We start from the raw sequence: 24,341 nt of genomic DNA, 5'->3' as shown, positions 1-24,341 counted from the left end.
TCTCGAAGAGTAGGTCGCAATAATACCACTCTTGTGCCCAAACGACCAACAGTGTGGCCGCAATTTTGTTTTTAAGTTTAGAGAAGAGAAAAAAAAAAAGAAATAATAAAATTGACGAAATAGAAAATAAAAAAATAAAAACTTGTTTTCCAGTAGTCTATATGCAAATAATTATTTATACGTAAATTAAAGTCAAACCACGTTCAATGATGTAATTATTCCTTTTGTATAAACATATGTATTTGTACACATTATGTTTAAAATGAGCAAAATGTTGTGGGTTTCAACTTACAAATCAATATTCAAGCCCAATCCTAACAAGTAGGGGTGCTCAAGATCTAAACTAGTCTAATTATCCTGAACCAATCATAACCAATCCAATTACAAAAAGTTGGATATCCAATTATAATTGGATTGGATTGGATTTGAAAAGTTTGATGTTAACTAGATTGGATCGGTTGGCGGATGAGACTGTGAAAATCCAATTAGGAACCGATCCATTCCAATTATAATTAATATATATTTTTTATATAATTATATTATATATAAAATATATTTAATTGGACTATAGTTGTTTTTGGATGTTATGTTAGCACTTTGGAGATGTTATTGTGTTCATATTTTGTTACTATCTAAGCACTTTAGTTATTGGTTTTGAGACAATAGTTTTAAATTTGAATGGTTGTATTGTAAACTTAAAATTTTGACGACTTAATGTAGTAATTATAAGAACTTAATTTAGTATTATTATTAAATAGTGTTTTTTCTTTTGCATGATTTCTTTTGTATGCTTCTTTTTATTTGTTAATTTCATTAATAATAAAACTTAGGTTCAAAGATAAAATAATCGAAATTGGATTAGATTGGATTTTGAGGTCAAATTGGATTGGATTGGATGATGATTTCCAACATCCAACATTTTATTGGATTAGATCGGTTAGGGGTAAAAATGTTATATCGGATCAGATGAACACCCCTACTAGCAAGAGCTCAAGTTCTCCATTTTAGCAATCAGTAGTTGCTCACGAGTGGGGCCACGTTGTCTCCCACAATATGATGCATAAGCTCTTCATGTGATACCTGGTCATTCTGCTCAGCCTTTTGAGCCACTTTCTCCACTTTCTTATGCACGAATTATACTTGTGGTCTATTTTCTCTATAAATATAGACCTAAAAAAAGTGAAAAGTCATTAGATTTTAGAGTAGGAAAAATACACTTTGTCATTTTTTTTATTTCTATTATAATTCTACTTATTTTATGTGACAAAAATGAGTGAACTAGAGTAGTAATATTGGTGAGGTTAAAGTGTAACTTTTGTACTTCTCATTTTAATATTGATATTGATTCTATTTGTGCTTCATTTCCATATCCCATAAATTATTTTGTTTCTCACCTTCTAATTTCTTTTCTACAATTATTTAGCATTTTTTATATAAATTCAGTCGCATTTTTCTTATATAACTTAGATTGTTAATTGTTTTAGCATATTTGTTATATTATATGTCATTTACTGCATTCTGCTAGTGGTATTTTGTCGCTCTTTGATATATGATATGTTGTCAAATTAGAAGTTAGATTCAATTTAATTAAAATTAAATAGTTTGAGTTTTTATCATATATATCTTCCAATTGCAATTAAAGGTGTAGAATTTAAATTGTGTTAGAATAGGATTTGCATAAGTTCATCTCTGCCTTACCAAGTTATTTATCTAATCAATTTCTCCAATCTATTATTTTAATTTCATAAAAAAAAAATCAATTCTATCATTTCTATTTATTTTATATTACTAATTTATACTAATCTAATGTTTAGTTGTATTTGCATGTGTGTGGATACGACAAAATTTGTTTACTATTGCGACCGCTTAAGAGTTTATTGGGAAGTATCAACAATCAATTGGTATCAAAACATATATGGAAAGATGCTATACATAAATATATATATATATATATATATATAAATGGGTAAATAGCATTTCGGGTCCCCAAACTTTACTGAGTATATCACTTAGATCCCCAACCTTTTTTTGTAGCATTTAGATCTCCAACCATTATTTTTTGGCTCACATAAGTCCCCAATGTCATATTCTATAAATAAACCCTAAAAGTTAAGGATCAAATGAGATTTTAACAAAATAAAAATAAAATAGCATTTTTTTTTCTTTACACCATTTTAATTAATTAATTATTACTAAATATATTATTTTGGTATATTAACCTAAACATCATCATCAAATACTAAGAAATAAAGAAGAAGAGAAAATATATTATTTCTCTACCATATTTAATATATCACTTATATATTAATTAGTTTATCATTGGTTAAATTTTTCGAATGTGTGTAAAATTTTCTTTTAACAATTTAATTTATGAGGAGCTGAAATAGAAAGATGTGTAGTGAGAATAAATCACATATAAATAAAAGCACCCTTATTAAATTTCTAGCTTCTAAATTTTAAATTATGTAATTTTTTTATTAAATATTTTAGAGGTATAATAGAATTTTTTTTATTTGTTATTATTTAATGAAAATATTTATGTTAATTTATCAAAATAATACATTTGATAATAAATAATCAATTAAAATTGGTGTAAAGAGAAAAAATGGGTACTATTTTATTTAGGGTAAATATCATTCTGGACCCTGTGCTTTTCAAAAGTTACCAATCGGACCCCGTGTTTTGCAAAATAGAACAAAAGAGCACCATGAACCAGATTTCGGTCAAACTTTTTTTTTAAATATGACCAAAATGCCTTCATATTTTATTAATTAATGAACTGAATATATAATGAAAAATGTATTTTAAAAATAAAAAATAAATTAAATTGTTTTTAAATAAAAAATAATTAAAAAATATTTAAATAAGAAAAATTAACATAAATAGTTTTCTAAAAATTAACAAAAATAATAAAAAAAAGTTGTTGACGTCGTTTTTCGTCAACTTAAATCGTAGAGCAATTAAACAACGTAAACTATGGAGCAAATGAATAAAAAAAAAAAAAAGCAAGAGGGTTTTTACGTGGTTCAGCAGTTAACTCTGCCTAGTCCACGAGTCTATGTTATTAAGACTTAGAGATTTCTAGAAATTCTTCAGAGATGAATTACCCAGAGCTTTCTCTCAGGTCAAAAGAAGACGATCCCTTACAAGTGGTCATTCCTCCTCTATTTATAGAGAAGGTTACAGAGTTCATTCCCACATATCTTGGGAAGGTATTATGTATATCAATTTAAATAATGACATTAAATGCAATATCTCACACATATATGGAAACGTCCCATAAGAATCGGGAATGGATAACAGACTAAATAATATCCCTTAAATGTTGGGATTATACAACAATAAATATGTTCATACGTAACGGGCTATCCCAGATGACTCATCGGGTCCTCGAGATCAGCGATCGACCCTGTGGCTGTCAAGACTTATGGTACTGTTACGAGCTTGCCACCCTACTTCAGGACATGCTCGGAGTAGATTGACACTATCGAAGCTATCATACTCGAGCCTGCACTTCCCAAGCTCAGACTGTTTCATTCTAAGACAATCGATAATGGATGTATCCTGACCTCATGTCATTTCGAACTCAGAAATCATCCTGAGGCTGCACATCTTCGAGGTCGTTGTTTTACTTCAGAGATCTTACAGCTAGACCATACAATGTTTTTATACATTTCGAGCTCATACTTGACGAGTCCAGTTTTCGAGGTCATAACCTCTGGTCTCGAAATCTGGGTGTAATAGTTTTCCCCCTCAAAAGTATTAGTTCAAATCCTATGAGAAGGAAACTTTTGAACTGCTCCTCTTGGAAATTGTACCATAAAAAACACTCGAGTGTGGACACGCGTCAATCGGGTATTGATCAATCAAAGTACTTGATTACCTTGGAAACCTGCCCACGTCCATCCGCCTGCCATTCTTTATGGTACTATCAACTCATAGGTCCCTAGCCGTTAGATCTGATACGGAATCTGACCAATGGCCCAGATTAATTCGGCATTTTACACTCCCATGGGTTTATAAATATGTCTCCATTCGTCATCCCCATTTTATTTTCACATTCAAGCCTTTGCAGAGAGAAAAGAAGAAAAAACCAGAGAATATCGCCCAGTTCTTGAATGTTCTCCAAGCCACGAAAACAGAGCAACGTTCGCCTCTTCAACTCTGTGAGATCGTTTTTGCAACCACTTATTCGATCATCAATCTCTCTGTTTCCACCGACCACATTGTGTATGTTTCTGTTCATAGCTTCGTATGCCTGTATATTTTTCATTCTTAGCTCGGATTTGTGGTCTCCCTCACTACTTAAGCATAAGCCCGACAAATTAGTGTTGTGTAAGGATGATAGGGACCATTTTTATGTATGGTCTTGGGTAGATGAGAGGGTTCATAGGTTCGATAGTTGGCTCAGGAAATATGACACTATGTATAGTCTGAACGAGGTATGGAACGGAATATCCGTTCAATACGGGACAAACAACTATAGAGACCTTTCGAGGTTGACTTCAACTTATAGGGAAGGCACTCCCCCCGCTTCCTCTGACGATGGGGGAATCACGTGGTCGCCAAGCACGAGCTTGGGGGAGAGTTCCAGTTAGGTTTCTTTCTACTCGTCTTTTTATTCTTTGCCTGTCTGCATCATGCTAAATTTTTTTGTCTTGGAATATCTCATAATGCGACGAAAATCAGACCAATCTGCCAAGGTCCTTAAGAGGACCGAGAAAACACCTCCTCCACCAGCTCCAGCTGTTACGAGCCCAGCTGTGGATCCGACTCCTCAAGTCAAAGCGTCCTCTTCGGTTGTTCCTCCCATGCCTCCTCCGATCCTAGCCCACTCCACGCTTGGTCCACCTCTGAAAAATCCCTCGACCTCCAAAACACATCTGCTGTCGATTTCTACTCACGTCGATGAGTATGTAATTGACAATGCTACCGGATCCCATGGGGCTACGCTTGGTTCAGACATTTTGTCTCGAGTGGGTCAGAGCTTTGGTGGCTTTGATGCCCCTCATTGGCAGTTCTTGAACAATGCTCGAGACTGCAACACACTTTATGAGAAGAGTATCGAGCTCACTGCTGCGGTAACTTCCCTCATCTTATTATTTGTTTTACTTGTACTTATTTCATGTTCTAATTTGATTTCTTTGTGTGTCAGACTCTTGCTGTCTCTGCTCAACTTAATTATAAGTTGAATAATGAGGTCCATTCGAGCAAGTCTTATGCCCAGGAGGCGAAGGATCTCCAACTCAAGCTTAGTGACGAGCTTAAGGCCACAAAGGCGAAGATGGAGGCTGAAGCTGAACAACTAAAGGCCAAGACAGCCGAGCTCGAGAAGGTGAATGCCCGGCTCGCGGAGCTTGAGAATATTAATGCCAAGCTTGAGGAGGAGAAGGCGGTCACTTTTGAGACTATGGAGGGCGAAAAGGCTCGTCTCCTAGCAGAGTTTAAGGAGAAGAAGGATCGGGCGGTCGACCTGGTCATGTATAGGATCTGGGCCAGTAATGCCGATCTCGATACCAGCTCTTAGGCTCTTTCGAGGCAGAACTAGTGGCCAAGTGGCAAGCTCGGCTCGATGAGGAGGAGGCTGCTCGGGAGGAGGAAGAGAGAGCCAAGGAGGATGTTGAGAAGGCTAAGGAGGATGCTCCTCCCTCCTAAGTCTCCACCTGGGGCTGCGTCCCTTCAAAAAAAATTTTGTAATAGTTTTTTATCTTCTGCTTTTTATGCCCCTGGGGCTAAGACAATTTATAGCTCGTGAAAGAGCTATTTTCTTATGATATTTATGATACCGTATTTGACTTTACTTTAATATTTTTTCTTTACATTTCTTAGGTCGAAAAATTTCACGCAATTTATATTAAAGTGTCCTTATGTCTGTTTATTCATACAAACACGCGGTGGATTTTTAAGCTCGAGCTTCAATGCATTCCTGCATAGTTTGCACGATATATCCGTATCTGATCTCGTTATTTGTCAAGGTCGAAATTTACTTTTACCATGCACCCGAAAGTACTTCTATGGCGTGTAACGTAGGTGGTTTAGTTATATCTTTCTTTTTTAGTTACTTTTCCTCGTCCTTGGGTAGCTCCCCAAGGTTATGAGGTCGAAACCATCTTTTTGCAGGATATTCCAGCCTCGATCTCGACTTAACTTGAAGTAGGTTGTGTTCCAACTTACTGTCGATTAGTTTTAGTTGGTTCATTCCAAACCTATTCAGGTCGTGTTTGGTTTGTAATCCATACACTTATATTCTTGATCTAGTTATATCTAGATCGCGTATTTGGTTACATCCAAACAATTTTATTTTTCCATAATTTGGTTATATCCAAAACATCTTAGCTCGCGTATTTGGTTATATCCAAACACTTTATTTTTAATAATTTGGTTATTTCCAAACTATCTTAGCTCGCGTATTTGGTTATATCCAAACATTTTATTTTTAATAATATATGCTATTTAATTTTTTCAAGCTGATGGTATATGTACAACTAATGCCCCCTTAATATCCTATGAGTGTAACCATAGGTTATTAAATTAAGAGAGTTTGCAAAAAATACAACATATTGAAACGAAATCGAACTTTATTTGAATAATTTATTAATAGGAACATAGTACAGATAAACAAGTATGGTTACAGGTGACATCATTCCTACACTATTGATAGTAAGGTCGTAGATGTTCGCCATTCCATGCTTGTGGTACCAAACTCCCATTCAATCTTGCCAACTTGTAGACGTCAGGTCGGATAACTGATTCGATCTGATAAGGTCCTTCCCAATTAAGTCTGAGCACGCCAGCAGCTGGATCCCGTGTTGCCAAGAACACACGCCTAAGCGCCAAATCTCCCACACCGAATTTTCTATCTCGAACTCTTTTATTGAAATACTGAGTAGCTCGCTGTTGGTATGCAGTATTTTTTAGTTGAGCCTCGTCCCTTCTTTCTTCAATCGGGTCCAGACTTACTTCGAGCTGGGATTTGTTCGAGGCTAGGTCATAAGCATGGACACGTATTGTGGGTATTTCGACCTTGATTGGCAGCATATCCTCGCATCCATATGCCAGAGAAAAGGGGGTATGTCCCGTTGAAGTACAAGCTGTGGTTCGATATGCCCACAAAACTTGGGGCAATTCTTCGGGGCATTTCCCTTTTGCTTCTTCCAACTTTTTCTTCAGAGAACTTTTTAGGGTTTTGTTTACAGCTTCGACCTGGCCATTCGCTTGGGGATGGGCCACAGAGGAGAAGCTCTTTATTATCCCATTTTTCTCGCAAAAGTTGGTAAACAAATCGCTATCGAATTGAGTACCGTTATCGGACACAATATTCCTTGGCATCCCGTATTGGCATATAATGTTCTTTACCATGAAGTCCAAGACTTTTTTCGAGGTAATTGTCACTAGAGGCTCGGCCTCGGTCCACTTCATAAAGTAATCTACTGCGACTACTGCATATTTGACTCCGCCTTTGCCAGTTGGCAGCGAGCCTATGAGGTCGATTCCCCAGACTGCAAATGGCCATGGGGAGGTCATCATAGTTAGCTCGGAAGGTGGAGCTCGAGGGATTGTGGTGAATCGTTGACACTTGTCGCATTTCTTGACATAATCAAACGAATCTGCTTTGATGGTAGGCCAGAAGTATCCTTGGCGTATGATTTTCTTGGATAGGCTACTCCCCCCAGTGTGGTCTCCACAGAATCCTTCATGAATTTCTTCCATGATCTTCTTAGCCTCGGGTGGAGTCACACATAAGAGTAATGTCATAGAGTATCCTCTTCTATATAGCCTTCCCTCCACAACAGTGTACCTGGGGATCTGATACATCAATTTTCGAGCCTTGGTCCGTTCTTCTAGGAGAATGCCGGTCTCAAGGTACCTAATTATCGGGGTCATCCAGGTCAGCTCGGAGTTTATCATGCATACATCTTCCTGTTCAAGCTCGATTATACTGGGTGTCAATAGATGTTCGATTGGCACGACATTCAGTTCATCGGCCTCGGTGGACGTGCCGAGCCTGGCTAAGGCGTCTGCATTCGAATTTTGCTCTCGGGGAACCTGTTCTATCTTATAAAATTAAAATTGCTCGAGGGCTACCTTCGCCTTTTCTAAATATGCAGCCATTCTCATCCTGCGAGCCTGGTATTCCCCTAAGATTTGGTTGACCACCAACTGGGAGTCACTGTAGCAATGTATCTCCTTAGCCTTGAGTTCCTTGGCTATTCGAAGTCCTACTAGTAGAGCTTCGTATTCCGCCTTGTTGTTTGACACTTCGAAGTCAAATCTCAAAGCGGAGTGGAATCGGCTTCCTGCTAGGGTGATTAGTATTATTCCTGCCCCCCACCCATTTTCGTTGGAAGACCCATCAACATAAAGTTTCCACAGTTCGCGGACTGGGGTTATAACTTCATCGTTGGTCACTCTAGTGCATTCCACTATGAAGTCTGCCAGGGTCTGTCCTCTTATGGTTGTCCTCAGATGATAGGTGATCTCGAATTTTCTGAGTTCAACATCCCATTTTAGTAATCGGCCCGAGGCTTCTGGCTTGGACAAGACTTGTCTTAGTGGTTGATCGGTCAGCACATGAATGGGATGCGCCTGGAAATTGGGTCGGAGCTTTCGAGATGAGTGAATTAGGCTGAGAGCCAGCTTCTCCATTAAGGGGTATCTCGATTCTGCCCCTAGTAACCTTTTTTTGACATAGTATACAGGCTTCTGTACCTTTTGTTCTTCTCAGACGAGCACGGCGCTAATGGCATGCTCGGTCGTAGCAAGATATAAGTACAAAGTTTCCCCCGTGATGGGTTTCGACAAGATGGGAGGCTCCGCGAGGTGCTTCTTGAGCTCCTGAAAAGCTAACTCGCATTCTTCTGTCCACTCGAATTTTTTGCCTCCCCTCATAAGGTTGAAAAATGGAAGACAACGGTCTGTAGATTTCGAGATAAATCTACTTAGTGCTACCATCCGCCCAGTCAAACTTTGGACATCCTTATGCTTTTGAGGTGAGGGCATATCAATTAAATCCTGGATCTTGTCTGGATTAGCTTCTATTCCCCGGACGTTTACAATGAAGCCTAGGAACTTTCCTGACGATACTCCAAAAGAGCACTTCTGGGGGTTGAGCTTCATGTCATACCTCCGTAACATAGCAAAGTATTCTTCAAGGTCATCCACATGGTTAAGGTTATGTTTAGATTTAACTAACATATCATCAACATAAACTTCCATGTTATTACCTATCTGCTCGGAGAACATCATGTTTACGATCCGTTGGTAAGTGTCTCCAGCATTCTTTAGTCCGAACGGCATGACATTGTAGCAATACAGTCCTTTGTCTGTCACAAAACTCGTATGCTCTTGGTCTGGGGCATGCATGGTGATCTGGTTATATCTAGAATAGCGTCCATGAATGACATAAGTCCATGCCCAGCTATGGCATCTACGAGCTGGTCAATTCGAGGTAGGGGAAGCAGTCCTTTGGACAGGCCTTATTGAGGTTTGAGTAATCGATACAAGTCCACCATGTCCCGTTAGGTTTCAGGACTAGCACCAAGTTGGCGACCCAATTGGGCTAGAAGGCATCTCGAATGAATCGGTTTTCCTTCAACCTATCGACCTCTTCTTTTAGGGTCATCTTCCTGTCGTCATCCAGGAGTCTTCGCTTTTGCTACTTCGAGGGAAAGGTTTTGTCAATATTTAGAACGTGGCTTACCACATTCGAATTTATCCCTACCATATCTGAATGTGACCATGCGAAAACATCCTGGTTCTTTTTCAAAAAGCAAATTAATTGCTATTTTGTTTCTTCTGGAAGGTTTTTCCCTACCTTCACTGTCTTCGGGGGGTCTACTTCTTCGAGCCTGACCTCTTCGAGCTTTTCTAATGGGTCGAGGTCACTTCTTTCCTCTATTCTTGGATCAATTTCTTCGTCTATCTCGAAGACTGTTCCGTCCTTATTATGAATTATGAAAAGTGTCTGTGCGCTTGTCTGTTTCTTTCCTCTAATGGAAATGCTATAGCATTCCCTTCCTGCGAGCTGGTCTCCTTTCAGTGTCCCGATGCCACTAGAAGTCGGGAACTTGATGGCCAAGTGCCTTACAGACGAAACTTCCCCCAGCCCTACTAGGGCGGGTCTCTCGAGCAGTACGTTGTAGGCCGATGGTAGATCTACTACAACGAATTCCATCATCTTGGTTTTGGAGACCAGGTAGTCTCCCAAGGTTACAGGGAGTTTAATAGATCCCATACAGGCAATCCCTTCTCCTGAAAAGCTGTACAATGTCGTTGCACATGCCTTTAGGTCACGAAGCATGAGTCCCATCTTTTCTAAGGTGGCCTTATAGAGGATATTCACTGAGCTCCCGTTATCAACCATGACTCAATGAACCCTCTTATTCGCGAGCTGAAGGGTGATGATTAGCGGGTCATTGTGAGGAAACTGCACATGAGACGCGTCATCCTCAGTAAAAGTTATAAGTTGAGATTCAACCCTCTGGTGTTTCGGAGCCCTGGGTTCGGGTTCGTAAGGGGACTCGTCACCAGTTTTCAGCTCATTCACGTATCTTTTTTGGGCATTCCTACTCGATCCTGCGAAATGAGGTCCCCCCGAGATGGTTACAACATGTTCTCCATCAATCGGAGGGGTCTCTCGTTTTCCCTTGCTCGAGAGTTATTGTTTTGGGCAGGCAGTGGTGTAGCTGCCCTCTGACTGGTAGAAGCCTGATTGGGATTTTGATTTCTAACATATTGCCTGAAATATCCTCTCGAGATCAGGCCGTCAATCTCGTCTTTTAGTTGCCTGCATTCGTCGGTTGTATGTCCGATATCTTTATGGAATCTGCAGTATTTACTAGAATCTCTCTTTGCTTTCTGGTTCCTCATGGGGTCCGGATGCCTGAAAGGGACCTGGTTCTCATTAGCCAGGTAGATATTCTCCCGAGGCTCATTCAGCTCGGTATACACTTTGTACACGGAGAAATATCTTTCCCCTTTCTTCTTCTTTCCCCCTTCCGCCTCGAGATTATTCCCTTCATTCTTCTTTCTTTTAGAAGGGTTATCCACAGGGGATTTTGAGGTCGTAGGGTCTACCGAGGTCAAGACAAAGTTTACGTTTGTTGTTGTAGTTACAGGCTGAGAGGCCATATTCAACGCTGACCTCGCCTCTTCTACATTAACAAACCTCTGAGCTTGTCGATTGAACTCGGTTAAGGACCTCACGGGTTTCCTCTGCATATCTTCCCAAAGAGGGCTTCCAGGCATTAACCCAGCTCGGACAACCATCAGATGACCGCTGTCATCTACGTCACGAGCTCGAGCGACTTCCAAATTGAACCTTGTAAGGTAACTTTTCAATGTTTCATTTGGCTGCTATCAGACATTGGTTAAGGCAGATGCCTCGGGCCTTATTCCAATCATGGCCCTGAATTACTTCTTAAAATCTCTGGATAATTGATCCCAAGAAGCAATTGAATGCCTTTTATATTTTTCAAACCAGTTTTTGCTGGTCCTGTGAGTGAGGCTGGAAACAGCATGCATCTGAGCTCGTAGCCCATGTTACTTGCTCTCATAATTGTATTGAATGTACTCAAGTGACTGTATGGATCGAAATTCCCATCAAATGGTGGGACATGAGGAATTCAGAATCCTTGAGGAAACAGGGTGTTGGAGATATGGGGGCGAAGGGTTCGAGTTCCTCGTCGAACTCTTTGTCCTGATCCCGACCTCATTCATTATGTAAGAGCATGAACGCTCTTTCCAGTTGTTCGATCCTTTCTTGGACTGGATCCACAGGGGGCTGACTTGAAACTGGTTATCATTGATCACAATTCCAGCTTCGCGCCTCCGCATAGGATTCTTGCGTCCATTGAGGTGATCCCTCAAATCTGGGTTCGAAGGGTTATCATTACCCCGATTCTGGTTTAGGTGTTCCCATAAATCTGGTTGATCCCTTTGATTCCCAGTATTTCTGTGTCCCTGGTCATACATACCGATCGATCTAGTATCTCCTGAGCCTTCACTAATATGGCTCGTCGCGCGGTTGTTTCGAGATGGGTTCCTTTCTGGTTGTCTCATCTCAATAGTGTGAGACCGAGACACTTGGATTCTCGTGGGTTGGGTACCTCTATGCCCCCTAGCAGTCTCCCCATTCCCATGTTTTCGCCCCGCTTGCCTTTCTCTATCACCCTAAGTCGATTGCGTGTTTCTCCGAGTTGGTGAGGGATATCTTATCGGCGATGGTGGGTGCCTTATGGGTGATGGTGGCTTCCATCCATTACGGGGCCTAGAAGGTCCCGAGTTTGCATGTTCTGGTTCAAGAACATTCTACGTGTTACCAGGATTTTGGGTCCGAGCCTCCATGGGGGCTCGGTTATTCCCAATCTCGGTCGCTACCTCATCAGTTGAGTTGGCAGGAGCTCCAGCCCGGGTATTTCTCCGGGGCCTTGAGGGAGCAGGCTGTTCTGCAGGTGGCGGAGGTTGCTCTATTTTTCGTGTGGCAGCGTTTTTGCGAGGTCGCCCATGAGGCCTGCGTGGTGGAACATGAACATCTCGTGGAGGTGGAGCTTGGACCTCAACCGGAGGCGGGGGCTGAGCCGCCTGCGCCTCGGCAGCCAGTCTAGCTAGCTCCTCGTTACGTTTCTTGGCCTCCGCCAACTGCTTTCGCAGTTGACGATTTTCAAGCTCCACAATAGGGACATATCGCTCAGGGTTGTAGTACATGTCCTCGTCATCCCTGGGGGCCGGTGGTGCAGGTGGTCCTTTAGAGTCAGAGGACCCACTGCTCTCATCTGGGTCTGAATTCATCATCGGCTACTTCACAGGGCACCGGGGGTAGTCAACTTCCTCTAAGATTTCCTCCTCAGGAATATTGGGATCATTCGCAACCATAGTTGATTCAGGGAGGCTTCTTCGACTGAATAGACTCATGTACGTACTGCTTAATGCTCTCAATGAAAGCACCAAACTGTTGATGCCGTTTTTCGTCAACTTAAATTGTAGAGCAATTAAACAACGTAAACTATGGAACAAATAAAAAAAAAAAGCAAGAGGATTTTTACGTGGTTCAGCAGTTAACTCTGCCTAGTCCACGAGTCTAAGTTATTAAGACTTAGAGATTTTGTGGAAATTCTTCAGAGATGAATTACCCAGAGATTTCTCTCAGGTCAAAAGAAATTGATCCCTTACAAGTGTTCATTCCTCCTCTATTTATAGGGAGGTTACAGAGTTCATTCCCACATATCTCGGGTAGATATTCTGTATATCAATTTAAATATGTTCATACGTAACGGGCTATCCCAAATGACTCATCGGGTCTTCAAGATCAGCGATCGCCCCTGTGGCTGTCAAGACTTATGGTACTACTATGAGCTTGCCACCCTACTTCAGGACATGCTCGGAGTATATTGACACTATCGAAGCTATCATACTCGAGCCTGCACTTCCCAAGCTCGGACTGTTTCATTCGAAGACAATCGATAATGGATGTATCCCAACGTCATGTCATTTCGAACTCAGAAAGTATCCTGAGGTTACACATCTTCGAGGTCGTTGTTTTACTTCAGAGATCTTACAGCTGGACCATACAATGTTTTTATACATTTCGAGCTCACACTTGACAAGTCCAGTTTTCGAGGTCATAACCTCTGGTCTCGAAATCTGGGTGTAACAAAAGTATACATAAAATTAAAAATTAAATACCAAAATTAAACCAACAAACTTAATATTAATAAAAACTTTTCCTAAAACAAAATTAGAAAAAAAAAAATTTATCTTTGCATCTCCCTCATCCTTGTCTTCTTCTTCTCCTTCTTAATGTTCTTCTTCAGCATCTTCAAATCTGATTCCCTTTCAGTTTCAACCACCAGCCCTAACCCCAGGACCCAACCACCAGTCCCGGCCCTTGCATCTTCGAGAGCACCCCATTCGCTGCTGTAGAAAGAGAGCGATGACATATTCGACAACCTCATCACCAAATAATTCAAAATCTCATGTATTTGTTGAAACACCAAAAGAGGAAGACATGCTACGGGATACAAGTGAAGAACCATTTATTATTTATTCTATCAATAAGTAATAGAACCATATACCCATGAATAAAGACCCACAAATCTATATACCCAGTCGCACAACAAATCGAAGCAATATACCCAGCTCCAAAAAATCAAATACCCAGAAATAATAGAACCATATACCCATGAATAAAGACCCACAAATCTATATACACAGTCACACAACAAAGTGAAGCAATATATCTAGCTGCACAAAATCAAATACCCAGAAATAATGACCTAGTTGCACCCACGATTTCAGCCTAGAATTTCGACGACGTCGGTGGACTATCAGAGCTCTTCGTGACTTCACCTGCAAAAAAAGAAAGCAAGAAGGAGAGCAACTAAGTGGGAAGAAAGGGAGAAGAAGAAGAAGAAAAAAGAATTCACTGTGACTTCATCGCCCAGATTTGGTACAACCCCGTCCTTCTCCCCTTGCTCCAGCATGTCCTCAACACTTCTCCCCTTACTCCAGTAGGTCCTCGAAAACAACCCCAATCTTTTACACAATTTAAGTTTTATTTAACAAAAAAAAAAAAAAAAAAAAGCAAATGAAGGAGGCATGGAGGAGGCAATCAGAAGAAGTGGATGATGAAGAATAAAACATTTCAGCCTCATGACCGTGGGTCTTCATTTGATGTCTTGTTTTAGCAAAAAAAAAAGATGTTGTTGATGATGAAGGCTCTTTGAAGAAGAAGATGAACGTTGATAGATTGAGACTAGGGTTTAGGTTGATTAAGTTTTGATTTCTTTAGTTTTATTTTTTTTATTTTAAATTATGTTTAGTGAATATTAAGACTTGTAGATTAGGATTAAATCATGTTTAATGTTTTTTAATTAAATATGAATGTTTTGTTAATTTTTAGAAAACTTTTTATGCTAATTTGTTCTTATTTAAAATACTTTTTTAATTATTTTATTTTAAAATAATTTAATTTATTTTTATTTTAAAATATATTTTTCATAATTTAATTAATTCATTAATTAATAAAATATGAGGGCATTTTGGTCATATTTAAAAAGAGTTTGACCGAAATCTGGTCTAGGGTACTCTTTTGTTCCATTTTGCAAAATACAGGGTCCAAATTGTCATTTAACAAAACACGAGGTCTGATCGGTAACTTTTGCAAAATACAGGGTCCAAAATGGTATTTACCTTTTTATTTATTTATGTTAAATTCTCAATTTACCATTTATTTAATAATATATCACATTGGGGACTTATGTGAGCCAAAAAGTAATAGTTAGGATCTAATTGCTACAAAAAAAGATTGGAGACCTAAGTAATACATTTGGTAAAGTTTGGGCACCCTAATTACTATTTACCCAATATATATTTAAATAGAAAGAAACAATTTTGGTGGCATTGATTACATATAAATATTTATTATAATGGGTTATGTTTTGTACAGTGATTATTATTGTTGTTGTTTCTTCATTATAGATAAAAAAAAAAACCCTAAAATTTTACCATCTTACCCTTTTACTTTTCTTCTTCAATTAAAATATCATAATCTATAAAATATAGATATTTTTATTAATACAAAACTTAGTCAATTCTATTTAAATATCTAACAAAACAAAATAATTTTGATTCCAATATTAATTCCAAAGTTTAAGCAAATAATTTAATATTATTCATATTACTATTATCATTCCATTACCATTTCTAATTCCATTCCTCATAACCCAATGTCACCTAAAAAACAATCTGCTGGAGAATTGATATTTTGTTAAGAAAACAAAAAATCTTAATAAATATGGTTAAATAAGTGTGTTGGTAACTACCGACACATCTATTACCCAACAGATTTGAATCCGTTTATTTTACATTTCTCATGTCTGGCTATCATTGAATTGAAGTATAGTTAGTTACAAAGAATAAAAGGTACAAAAGTTGAAAGTAATCCTAGTGATATTCAAGTTTACACACAGAAAACTCATTTCGGGTGATTAGTTTCAACTACTATATGTTTGAAAAAGTTGTTAAAATTAATCGTTAGGTGTAAATGTTCCGAGCATTACTAACCTCAAACTTACAAGCGTTTGATGATAACTACAATTTTTGAAGGGTGGAAAGAGCATAAATTCTAGTACAAAGTTAGAGTCGACTTATTTAATGGAACCAGATATCAATCTTTGCCGTGACCACCAACATCATGGTCATCATCATCAACAAAATCATCACCTTCACCTTCTTCATACTCATAATCATCTTCATAGAACAGTTCTTCATCTCCACGCGAGACGTTGAATTCTGTGTGCTCGGATTCTGTAGATTCATCACTAACACTTTCTTCTCCTGATTCATTATCAGAGGCTTTACTATCCACTTCCTCATCCTCGTCCTCTCCAGATATCTCATCAGGATAATCATTCAGTGGATTATTTTCATCTGATGACCACAGAAAGAGGGAAATTGTATATACCAGCATTTTGGATGCATAAAATGGAGAAAGAAAAACTATTGACAACTACCATTTGAATCATCGCTTCCATATTCTGAATTATCAGGCCCATCACAGTAATCCTCCTCATCTACTTGAACCCTGAACAGAAGATTTTATTTACCTCAATATAAGCACCATTTTTTTAAATAAGATAAAAACTTGTTAGTTTTATAAACAGAAAACAAGTTACTTACAGAGGAAAGGGGTGTGAAGCATCTACAGTGGCCATGTCTACCTCATCGTTTATAGTATAAAAGTCATACACATAATCCTCTGTATATGCAGTATTAAGCACAAAAGAGAAACTTAACAAACAGTGTATGAACATAGACAAATACAAATCACCAGTAAAACAAAGGTTGATATAAAACATTGATTAGTTTAGTCCTCAATAATAATCACTTAAGTGAATTATTAAACTAAACCCTAAGCCCCAAGGACAGACCAAGTAGCAATTTACAAGTCCAAACCAGAAAAAACGTGCAATTAAAATATCAAATACAAATGCCAAGACTGCATGGACAGCTTGGCATATAACACGGTAACTGTTTTTTTTAGCATACACACGGTAACTGTTGACAAAAGGAAAATTTAAAAACAATGGAAGAATGGCAAATGCACAAGACATTTGAGAAGGAAGTGGGTTTGTCAAAATATGTCTCACATAATGAGAAACATAAAGTACTTACAAATTCTTTCCTTTTGCAAGAGGAAAACTCAAATTGTTTATCATACTGGCATGGATTATGAATGACCTCAATCCGAAACATTTTTCTGATTAGGGTCAGCGCCTTTAGTCATTTAGCTTAATCTTAAACAAAATGGGAACTGCTGAACACATAAAGGCATACAAAAAAGGAGAATTGCTACCAATCAACAACCTTTGCCAACTTTGTAGGATTGTAACTCTGATTCAATTTCTTCAGCAGCACTTGGGATAAACTCCCTCAGTAGAGGCAAATAACTGCACATAAGCTTGTGGTCCTCTAAAGCTTCTCTGTAAAATTAGGAATAAATTTTCCATGAAGTTTGCAAACACAATTGGGAAAGCTAATTTCATAAGTTTAGAGCTTACTCCTGCTGTCGCTTCTCATTGGCTCTTTCCTCGTCATCTACACGGGCAACATCGTAGAAATGGCACATCTCATGTAGTTTACCATGCATAACCTCTTTTGCTCCCTTTCTGCTCCTCCATATTTGTTCAAAACGAGCATTTTTTGCAACTGACTAAGACATTGAACGAAAGATGAAGCAAATCAAATTTCAACTGAGTAGATTTTACAATATGTATATGAAGTGGCCATGGATTAGTTCCATGAAATCATAGAGACTAAGTAAGATCAACAAAACAAATATTGGTCTTCTCTTAAATTAAATATTTGGGGCAAATATCTAAAAAGATTTGAGAATCTTTAAATAAGAAACTGCAAAATATATAGTAGCCAAAATCTGAACAAGTACAGCTCCACTTATCTCTTCCATGCACAAAGTAACAGCTTGAGTCGATCTTTCTAATGTGATAATCTATCATTATATTCTTGCTGGTTACACTGAAATTTAATGAAAATAGGCCTTGTTGTTTCTAGTTCTTATTTCGATAATTTCATGATTTAAAATAGAAATAACTCGATGAATAAAGTCGACAAACACAAACATAAACATAGAAGAAGAATATTAAAAACAATTGTTAGGCGTTGGTGCGAAAACAACTATTATCATAAGCAGGAGTTGAGTACAAAAACCAAATAAAAAATAATAAAATAAGATAAGCTCAATTTCAAAGCATACAAAGATCAAACAGATGTCATTAGCTATCATGGGAAACCATAGATATACAATGAAATCGACAAAAGTGAAACAACTCCATAATTATGACACATACCTCTTGTGTTTTCCTGGCTTTAAACAAAAGCTGATCTTGTATCTGTTATGCAAAATTGGAAATTAAAATTTTAGATGCATTAATTGAGTAGCGATTTTAACCTCAAAAATCAGAGTCTTCAGCTGCTGCTGTACTTATTGTTTTCAAAAGCACATATGACATGGGTAGATAAGGGGATGAAAACAAAAAGAGCGCTCACATTCTCCTTCTTTAAATTGTGTCTTCGTTCCTCACCCTTTGTTTTCGATCCAACTGCATCAGCAGAATCTGGTTCCTAAAGAATGTATGCCAATCGATACCTTGTTATGATAAATTTAAATCAATGCCAACATGTTGAAAAATTCACAAGTATATGCATTTGTCACAAAGTTACAAGACTGACAATTGGACTTGGATACTGACCACAAACAACTGTACAATATCAATGGTGGCCTCAGTGTTGCTCACTGTCTCCACATGCCGTACCAAAACCTTCTTACTCTTAAATTCCTCTACTGCAACAGAATTACAACACATAAGAACTTGAAAGCTCATAGAATAGAACAGTAGACATTAAATCCCAACTCCAAGAGAAGAAGAAGAAGAAGAGGAGGGCCAAAAGAAATACCTTTTCCAGATGAACCAGAGATTGATAGATTCTCAAAATCCAACAATGCACGCTTCAGGGGCCTCTCATTAATCTCAAGCCCTAAGTTACACAACCAAATTAAAATATAGTATGAACACACAAGTAAAACAACTTTTAAATTATTTGCTAATGGAAAGGAAAACACACAGAAAGCATCGAGCGGAGACTGAAAGGCTTTGCGCTTAACCCTAACGATCACCGGCTTGGCGTCCGCGGTTTTGGACGATGACGAAGAGCTTTCGCCAATCGTCGCCATTGAACCTTGTGAAAGCCAGCCAGGGCTGGCTGCTGGGAACCGTTGACTCGAAGAGGTGAGACGTCGTCGAGGTAGCTGCTGCAGCAGCTGACAGGGAGAGGTTCTCACTGATGTTTACTCAGAGTACCTTTATCATTCTGAAATTGAAGAGAGTAATTCTCCCAATCTATTTTTCAGTTTCTTACTATTCAACTCTTCGTAAAAAAGAAAATTAATATAACTTTCCCCTCTTTCACATTTGAAATGAATAAAAAGTAATATTTAACTGATATTAAAATACATAATACTGATATACATGTAAAACTTAAATATAAAATAAAAAAAAATTAGTGATGTTTTTTAAATAATAAATAAATTAGATAAGTCTTTGAGAGTGCTCTAAATGGTACACTTATTTATGAGTTTCAATCTTATCTTTTAGGTGAATTTACAAAATTTACTGTGAGAACTTTGGTGAAGAGATTCACTAAATTCTCACTAGATGGAAATCTCAATAGATTCACTAAATTCGATAGGGGAGGAAAATCCTCATTACAAATATCAATTAATCATTCTGGGAAGTCGTCCTTCCACACCCGGTTCCAAGCCTACGGCTAATAGCTGCAACATTATGAACAGCCAAATTACACAGTCTAGGAGTATGGTAGACACTAGTACAACTTGGAAACATACAATGAGATTTAATCTCCAAAATAACAGCCCTAAAGTCAGTAAAGTAAGGCTCAACATCCTTAATAACATTAACCACCTTTTGGCACTCAGAAGCAATGCTAAAAACAGGGAGATGAAGGCTTCTGGCAAGGTCCAAAGCGCTGAGAATCGCCCTTGCTTCAGCAGCTTCCACTGAAGAGTACCCAGGTACCTGACTACCAGTAGCCCCCACCAACACGCCCAAGTGATTCCTAGCAACTGAACTCACACTAAAACCAAGCACTTCCGGGCAGACTGTGACATCACAGTTAATGAGTATCTCTCTCCTCGGGGGCGGTTTCCACCTGTAATTACTCATTTCACTAGGAGTTTGGTTCTTTTATCCCGAGCATTAATTTTACACAGCAATTTATCATAAGATAAGAGGGACAAAGCCCAATCAACTAAGGCAGTCCCCTCCACACAGTAGCTCCCACGATCCACCTTATTCCTTCTCTCCCACACCACCAAGGAAACAACGACAAACTTCTTGAACTCCTCTGTGGAAAGCACATTATGCACTAGCAAAATAAACTCTAGTTCCTCCATTCTATCATTTTCTCTCAATAAGTTATAGAAAGGAAAGCATTTCCAAATATTTTTACTAGTTTTACACCACGGCAGTGCAAGTCTCACTCTTTCCTCATCAATCTTACACATAGAACAAGTAGTGCTCATATCCATACCTCTCCTTTTTAGACAAGCTTTTGTGGGAATCCACTTATGACAAACCTTCCACCAAAATATTTTTACTTTCGTAGGAACATCCAGCTTCTATAAAGCTTTCCACCATTTCTCTATATAGTCACCTCTCGACCCTCCCTCTTGAGCTTTGCTAATCACCCTTGCCACTCTATAGGCCACTTTTCACACTATATTTACCATCCTTAGTCATGGGCCAAGTGATCTCATCCTCAATATGCAGTTGTCCTACATGCATCCCAACTATCCAGGGAACATCATCTTGATGAAACTTGCTCTGCACCAGCTCAGTAATCTACGTCGAAAACATTTAGAGCACACAGCGAAAACTTTGCGTGTAGACGCAATATTATTTATTTATTATTAAACAACAGAATTACAACAATAAAAAAAAATTCATTAATCATATAAACAATTTATATGACGAAGAAAATAATCCAAAAACATTATTATATAATACTATTAATCATGAAACAAATATATATATATAAATATACAGGCCAACGATTCCAAACCACTTGGCATATAAGCGGAATGGCTCCCACTCCTCCACTTTATTATATAAATATTATATATATCAATTGTTTTAATGTAAAAGTGTTGTGTAGGTGTTGTCCACAAGTACATTTCTGTGTACTATTCTGACAATTGATTTATAGAGTGAAGGTCTATTTTTTATTTTAATATACAATTTCAACTCATGATAACTGGTTTTGGTTACCAGTTGGATTTTTTTATATTAAAAAAATTAATTGAATAGGGATATAAATGTATTTCCATATAAAAGTAGTACGTTGAAATTGTTAGTATAAATACAATGTAATAGCCAACTGCACATTATTTACAAAATGTAGCACAGAGATTTAATAAAAGTTACACAGCTATTGCTCTAGGATTCACATTTATATGTTAATTTTTCTTTTGTTGCTAGAACTCATGACCTTCAACATTTATATATATTTTTTTTTACTTGAAAGATGATTAACAACTATTTATTTAGCTTTTTATCATTTTTGGAAATACATGGTTAAATTATTTTCTTAATAATGAGATTTTGATTGTAAGCTTGTTATTTTAAAATTTAAAATTCTAGCTATTTAAAATAGAATGTTAAAAATCATATAGGAATTTGGGTTATTTTTAAAAAAAAATTAGTTTATATTGTATGCAATATATTTATGAAACACAGAGTGCTTAAATTTGACAAATCATTACAGGCGACCGAGACACTTGTTAGGGTGATTACACAAGATCTGGACTTGTTTCGATTCACCGAGACACGAGTTCAGGTCAGAAGTCCGACGCTGGACTCGTTCGGATGCACCGAGCCACGCATTAGTGTGATTAACACCCTTTCAGCGCTCTTTCGGGTGCATTGACTTCCATGCATATCATTACGTGTGACCGAGGCACTCGTTAGGGTGATTACACAAGATTTGGACTCGTTTCGATTCACCAAGACACGGGTTCGGTCAGAAGTCCAGCGCTGGACTCACTCGGATGGATCGAGTCACGCATTAGTGTGATTAACACCGTCTCGGCACTTTGTCGGGTGCACCAACTTCCATGCAAATCATTACGAGTGACCGAGGCACTCATTAGGGTGATTACACAAGATTTGGACTCGTTTCGATTCACCGAGACACGGGTTCGGGTCAGGAGTACCAAGCTAGACCCGTTCGGATGCACTGAGCCACGCATTAGTGTGATTAACACCCTTTCAGCGCTCTTTCGGATGCACTGACTTCCATGCAAATCATTACAGGTGACTGAGGCACTCGTTAGGGTGATTACACAACATCTGGACTCGTTTCGATTCACCGAGACACGGGTTCAAGTTAGAATTCTAGCGCTGGACTTGTTCAGATGCACCGAGTCACCCATTAGTGTGATTAACACCCTTTCGGCGCTCTTTCAGGTGCAACGACTTCCATGCAAATCATTACGGGAGACCGAGGCACTCGTTAGGGTGATTACACAAGATCTGGACTCGTTTTGATTCACCGAGACACGCATTCTGGTCAGGAGTAATGAGTTAGACTCGTTTGGATGCACCAAGTCAGCATTAGTGTGATTAACATCGTCTCGACGCTCTTTCGGGTACACCAATTTCCATGCAAATCATTACGGGTGACTGAGGCACTCGTTAGGTGATTACACAATATCTGGATTCGTTTTGATTCACCGAGACACGGGTTCGGGTTTGAAGTCCGACGCTGGATTCGTTCGGATGCACAAAGTTGATAAACAAGTTTTAGGCTCATTTATGGTCTAGTTTTTAGGGTATTTTTCGTTAGTTTAGGATTATTTTATTTTGGAATTATGTTCTTTTGTTCATGTTTCAGGTTTTCCATGCTAAATTGGTAAAAAGAGTGAAAAGGAGGGAAAGTGGAAAAAAATCAGGTTTTTCGGGATTGATATGTGCAATTTTGGGTGTTGTTAGTAGCGCTATAGTGCTATCAAGGGAGCGCTGCAGCGCTACAAAGGACTTTGATGCATGAAAGTTTCTAACTTTAGCGCCACAACGCTATAAAAGCAGCACCATAGCGCTACAATAAGAGCGCTAGCAAGAAAAATTTCCAGGTGTTTTGGTTCTGACTTTAGCGCTACAGTGCTTCAATAAGAGCGCTATAGCGCTAGTGCACTAAATTTTGAGGCATTTTTCCACTGACAATAGCGCTACAGCGCTACAAAAACAGCGCTGGTGACGCGATTTTCAGATTTTAGACGACTCTTTGAAGGGTAATCTGGTCTTTTCACTTGGGAATTTTGGAGGGCTATTTAAGGAACATGATGCTGCGAATTTAGGAGGACGGGAAGTTTTATAAACCCTAGATAAAAAGAGTCTGCTGTAATTATTTTCTCTGTTTTTCATTTGATTCTGAGGTTACTTTTATGAACAATTATTTGCAGTTTATTTTCATCATGGCATTTATGAACTAATTTCTTTTATCTAGGAATTAATGTAGTCACTGAGATTTCTATTTAATTTTATTATAAGTTTCTATTGATACTTCTTTTCTATTCTAATCTATATGATGTGTGTTTAATGCTAGTAAATACTTGATCACTATTTGCTTGATTTAATGGTTTTGATTCAAAATTCGAAAGATGAGAATTGAATATGCTATCATTGTATAGGCATAGGGTGCATATTGGACGAAAGTACCTATATGACTTGTGTAGTAATTAGGTTTCCATGTTTAATGCCTTTTGTATGTTCAAGTTTATCACAGAAATGTAGAAAACTTGCATATAGATTGAGATCTTATATCTTGAAAAAGAATAGGAATCGATTATATTAACTTGCTATTAGAATAGAAAGAAGAGATTTAGAATTGATTATTAAAATTAATAAAATGAACAGTTGATGAAATTAATTCCTAGGTTGTTTTTATTATTGATTCTTAAGTAGTAATTCATTGTTTTGTTTCCAGTTCTTTAATTTTGGTTCATAGTTTATAGGATTTCTTTTATTTTTAATCGTTCACTTAAATTTTAATTAACCAAATAGAATTTGAAAATCAATTAGTGGTACTTGGGAGATAGTCTCTGTGGGACGATATCTGTTCTTACGGAATTTACTACTTGACACGACTACGTATACTTGCGTATAGAAAATTCAAAGCAAGTTTTTGGCGCCGTTGCCGGGGACTTAATCGCCAATATCACTGTTATTGTTATTTGTTCTAATTTGGTT

The 24,341-nt window shown here is 38.0% G+C and overlaps 1 protein-coding gene across 2 annotated transcripts; it reads right to left on the bottom strand.

The window, feature by feature from the left end:
• Window positions 1-15,854: 15,854 nt before the first annotated feature.
• On the bottom strand, window positions 15,855-19,440 carry LOC133792785 (RNA-directed DNA methylation 4). Of its 2 annotated transcripts, none has more exons than XM_062230730.1 (10): window positions 19,141-19,440; window positions 18,973-19,053; window positions 18,768-18,856; window positions 18,565-18,639; window positions 18,366-18,407; window positions 17,559-17,710; window positions 17,365-17,480; window positions 16,678-16,756; window positions 16,512-16,582; window positions 15,855-16,428 (listed from the first exon to the last, which is right to left on the bottom strand). In XM_062230730.1, exons 1-10 carry the CDS (start codon window positions 19,247-19,249, stop codon window positions 16,166-16,168), a joined length of 1,077 nt encoding a protein of 358 aa, XP_062086714.1. In that variant the 5' UTR covers window positions 19,250-19,440; the 3' UTR covers window positions 15,855-16,165. The 2 variants fall into 2 exon arrangements, with proteins under 2 accessions (XP_062086714.1, XP_062086713.1); XM_062230729.1 differs by having other exon boundaries at window positions 18,768-18,859; window positions 19,141-19,438.
• Between the last annotated feature and the right edge of the window lie 4,901 nt (window positions 19,441-24,341).

Source organism: Humulus lupulus, chromosome 7 (assembly GCF_963169125.1).
Source record: "Humulus lupulus chromosome 7, drHumLupu1.1, whole genome shotgun sequence".
Lineage (NCBI taxonomy): Eukaryota > Viridiplantae > Streptophyta > Magnoliopsida > Rosales > Cannabaceae > Humulus > Humulus lupulus.
The sequence above is the reverse complement of the archived record's forward strand: the minus strand, read 5'-3'. Positions and strand labels throughout refer to the sequence as shown.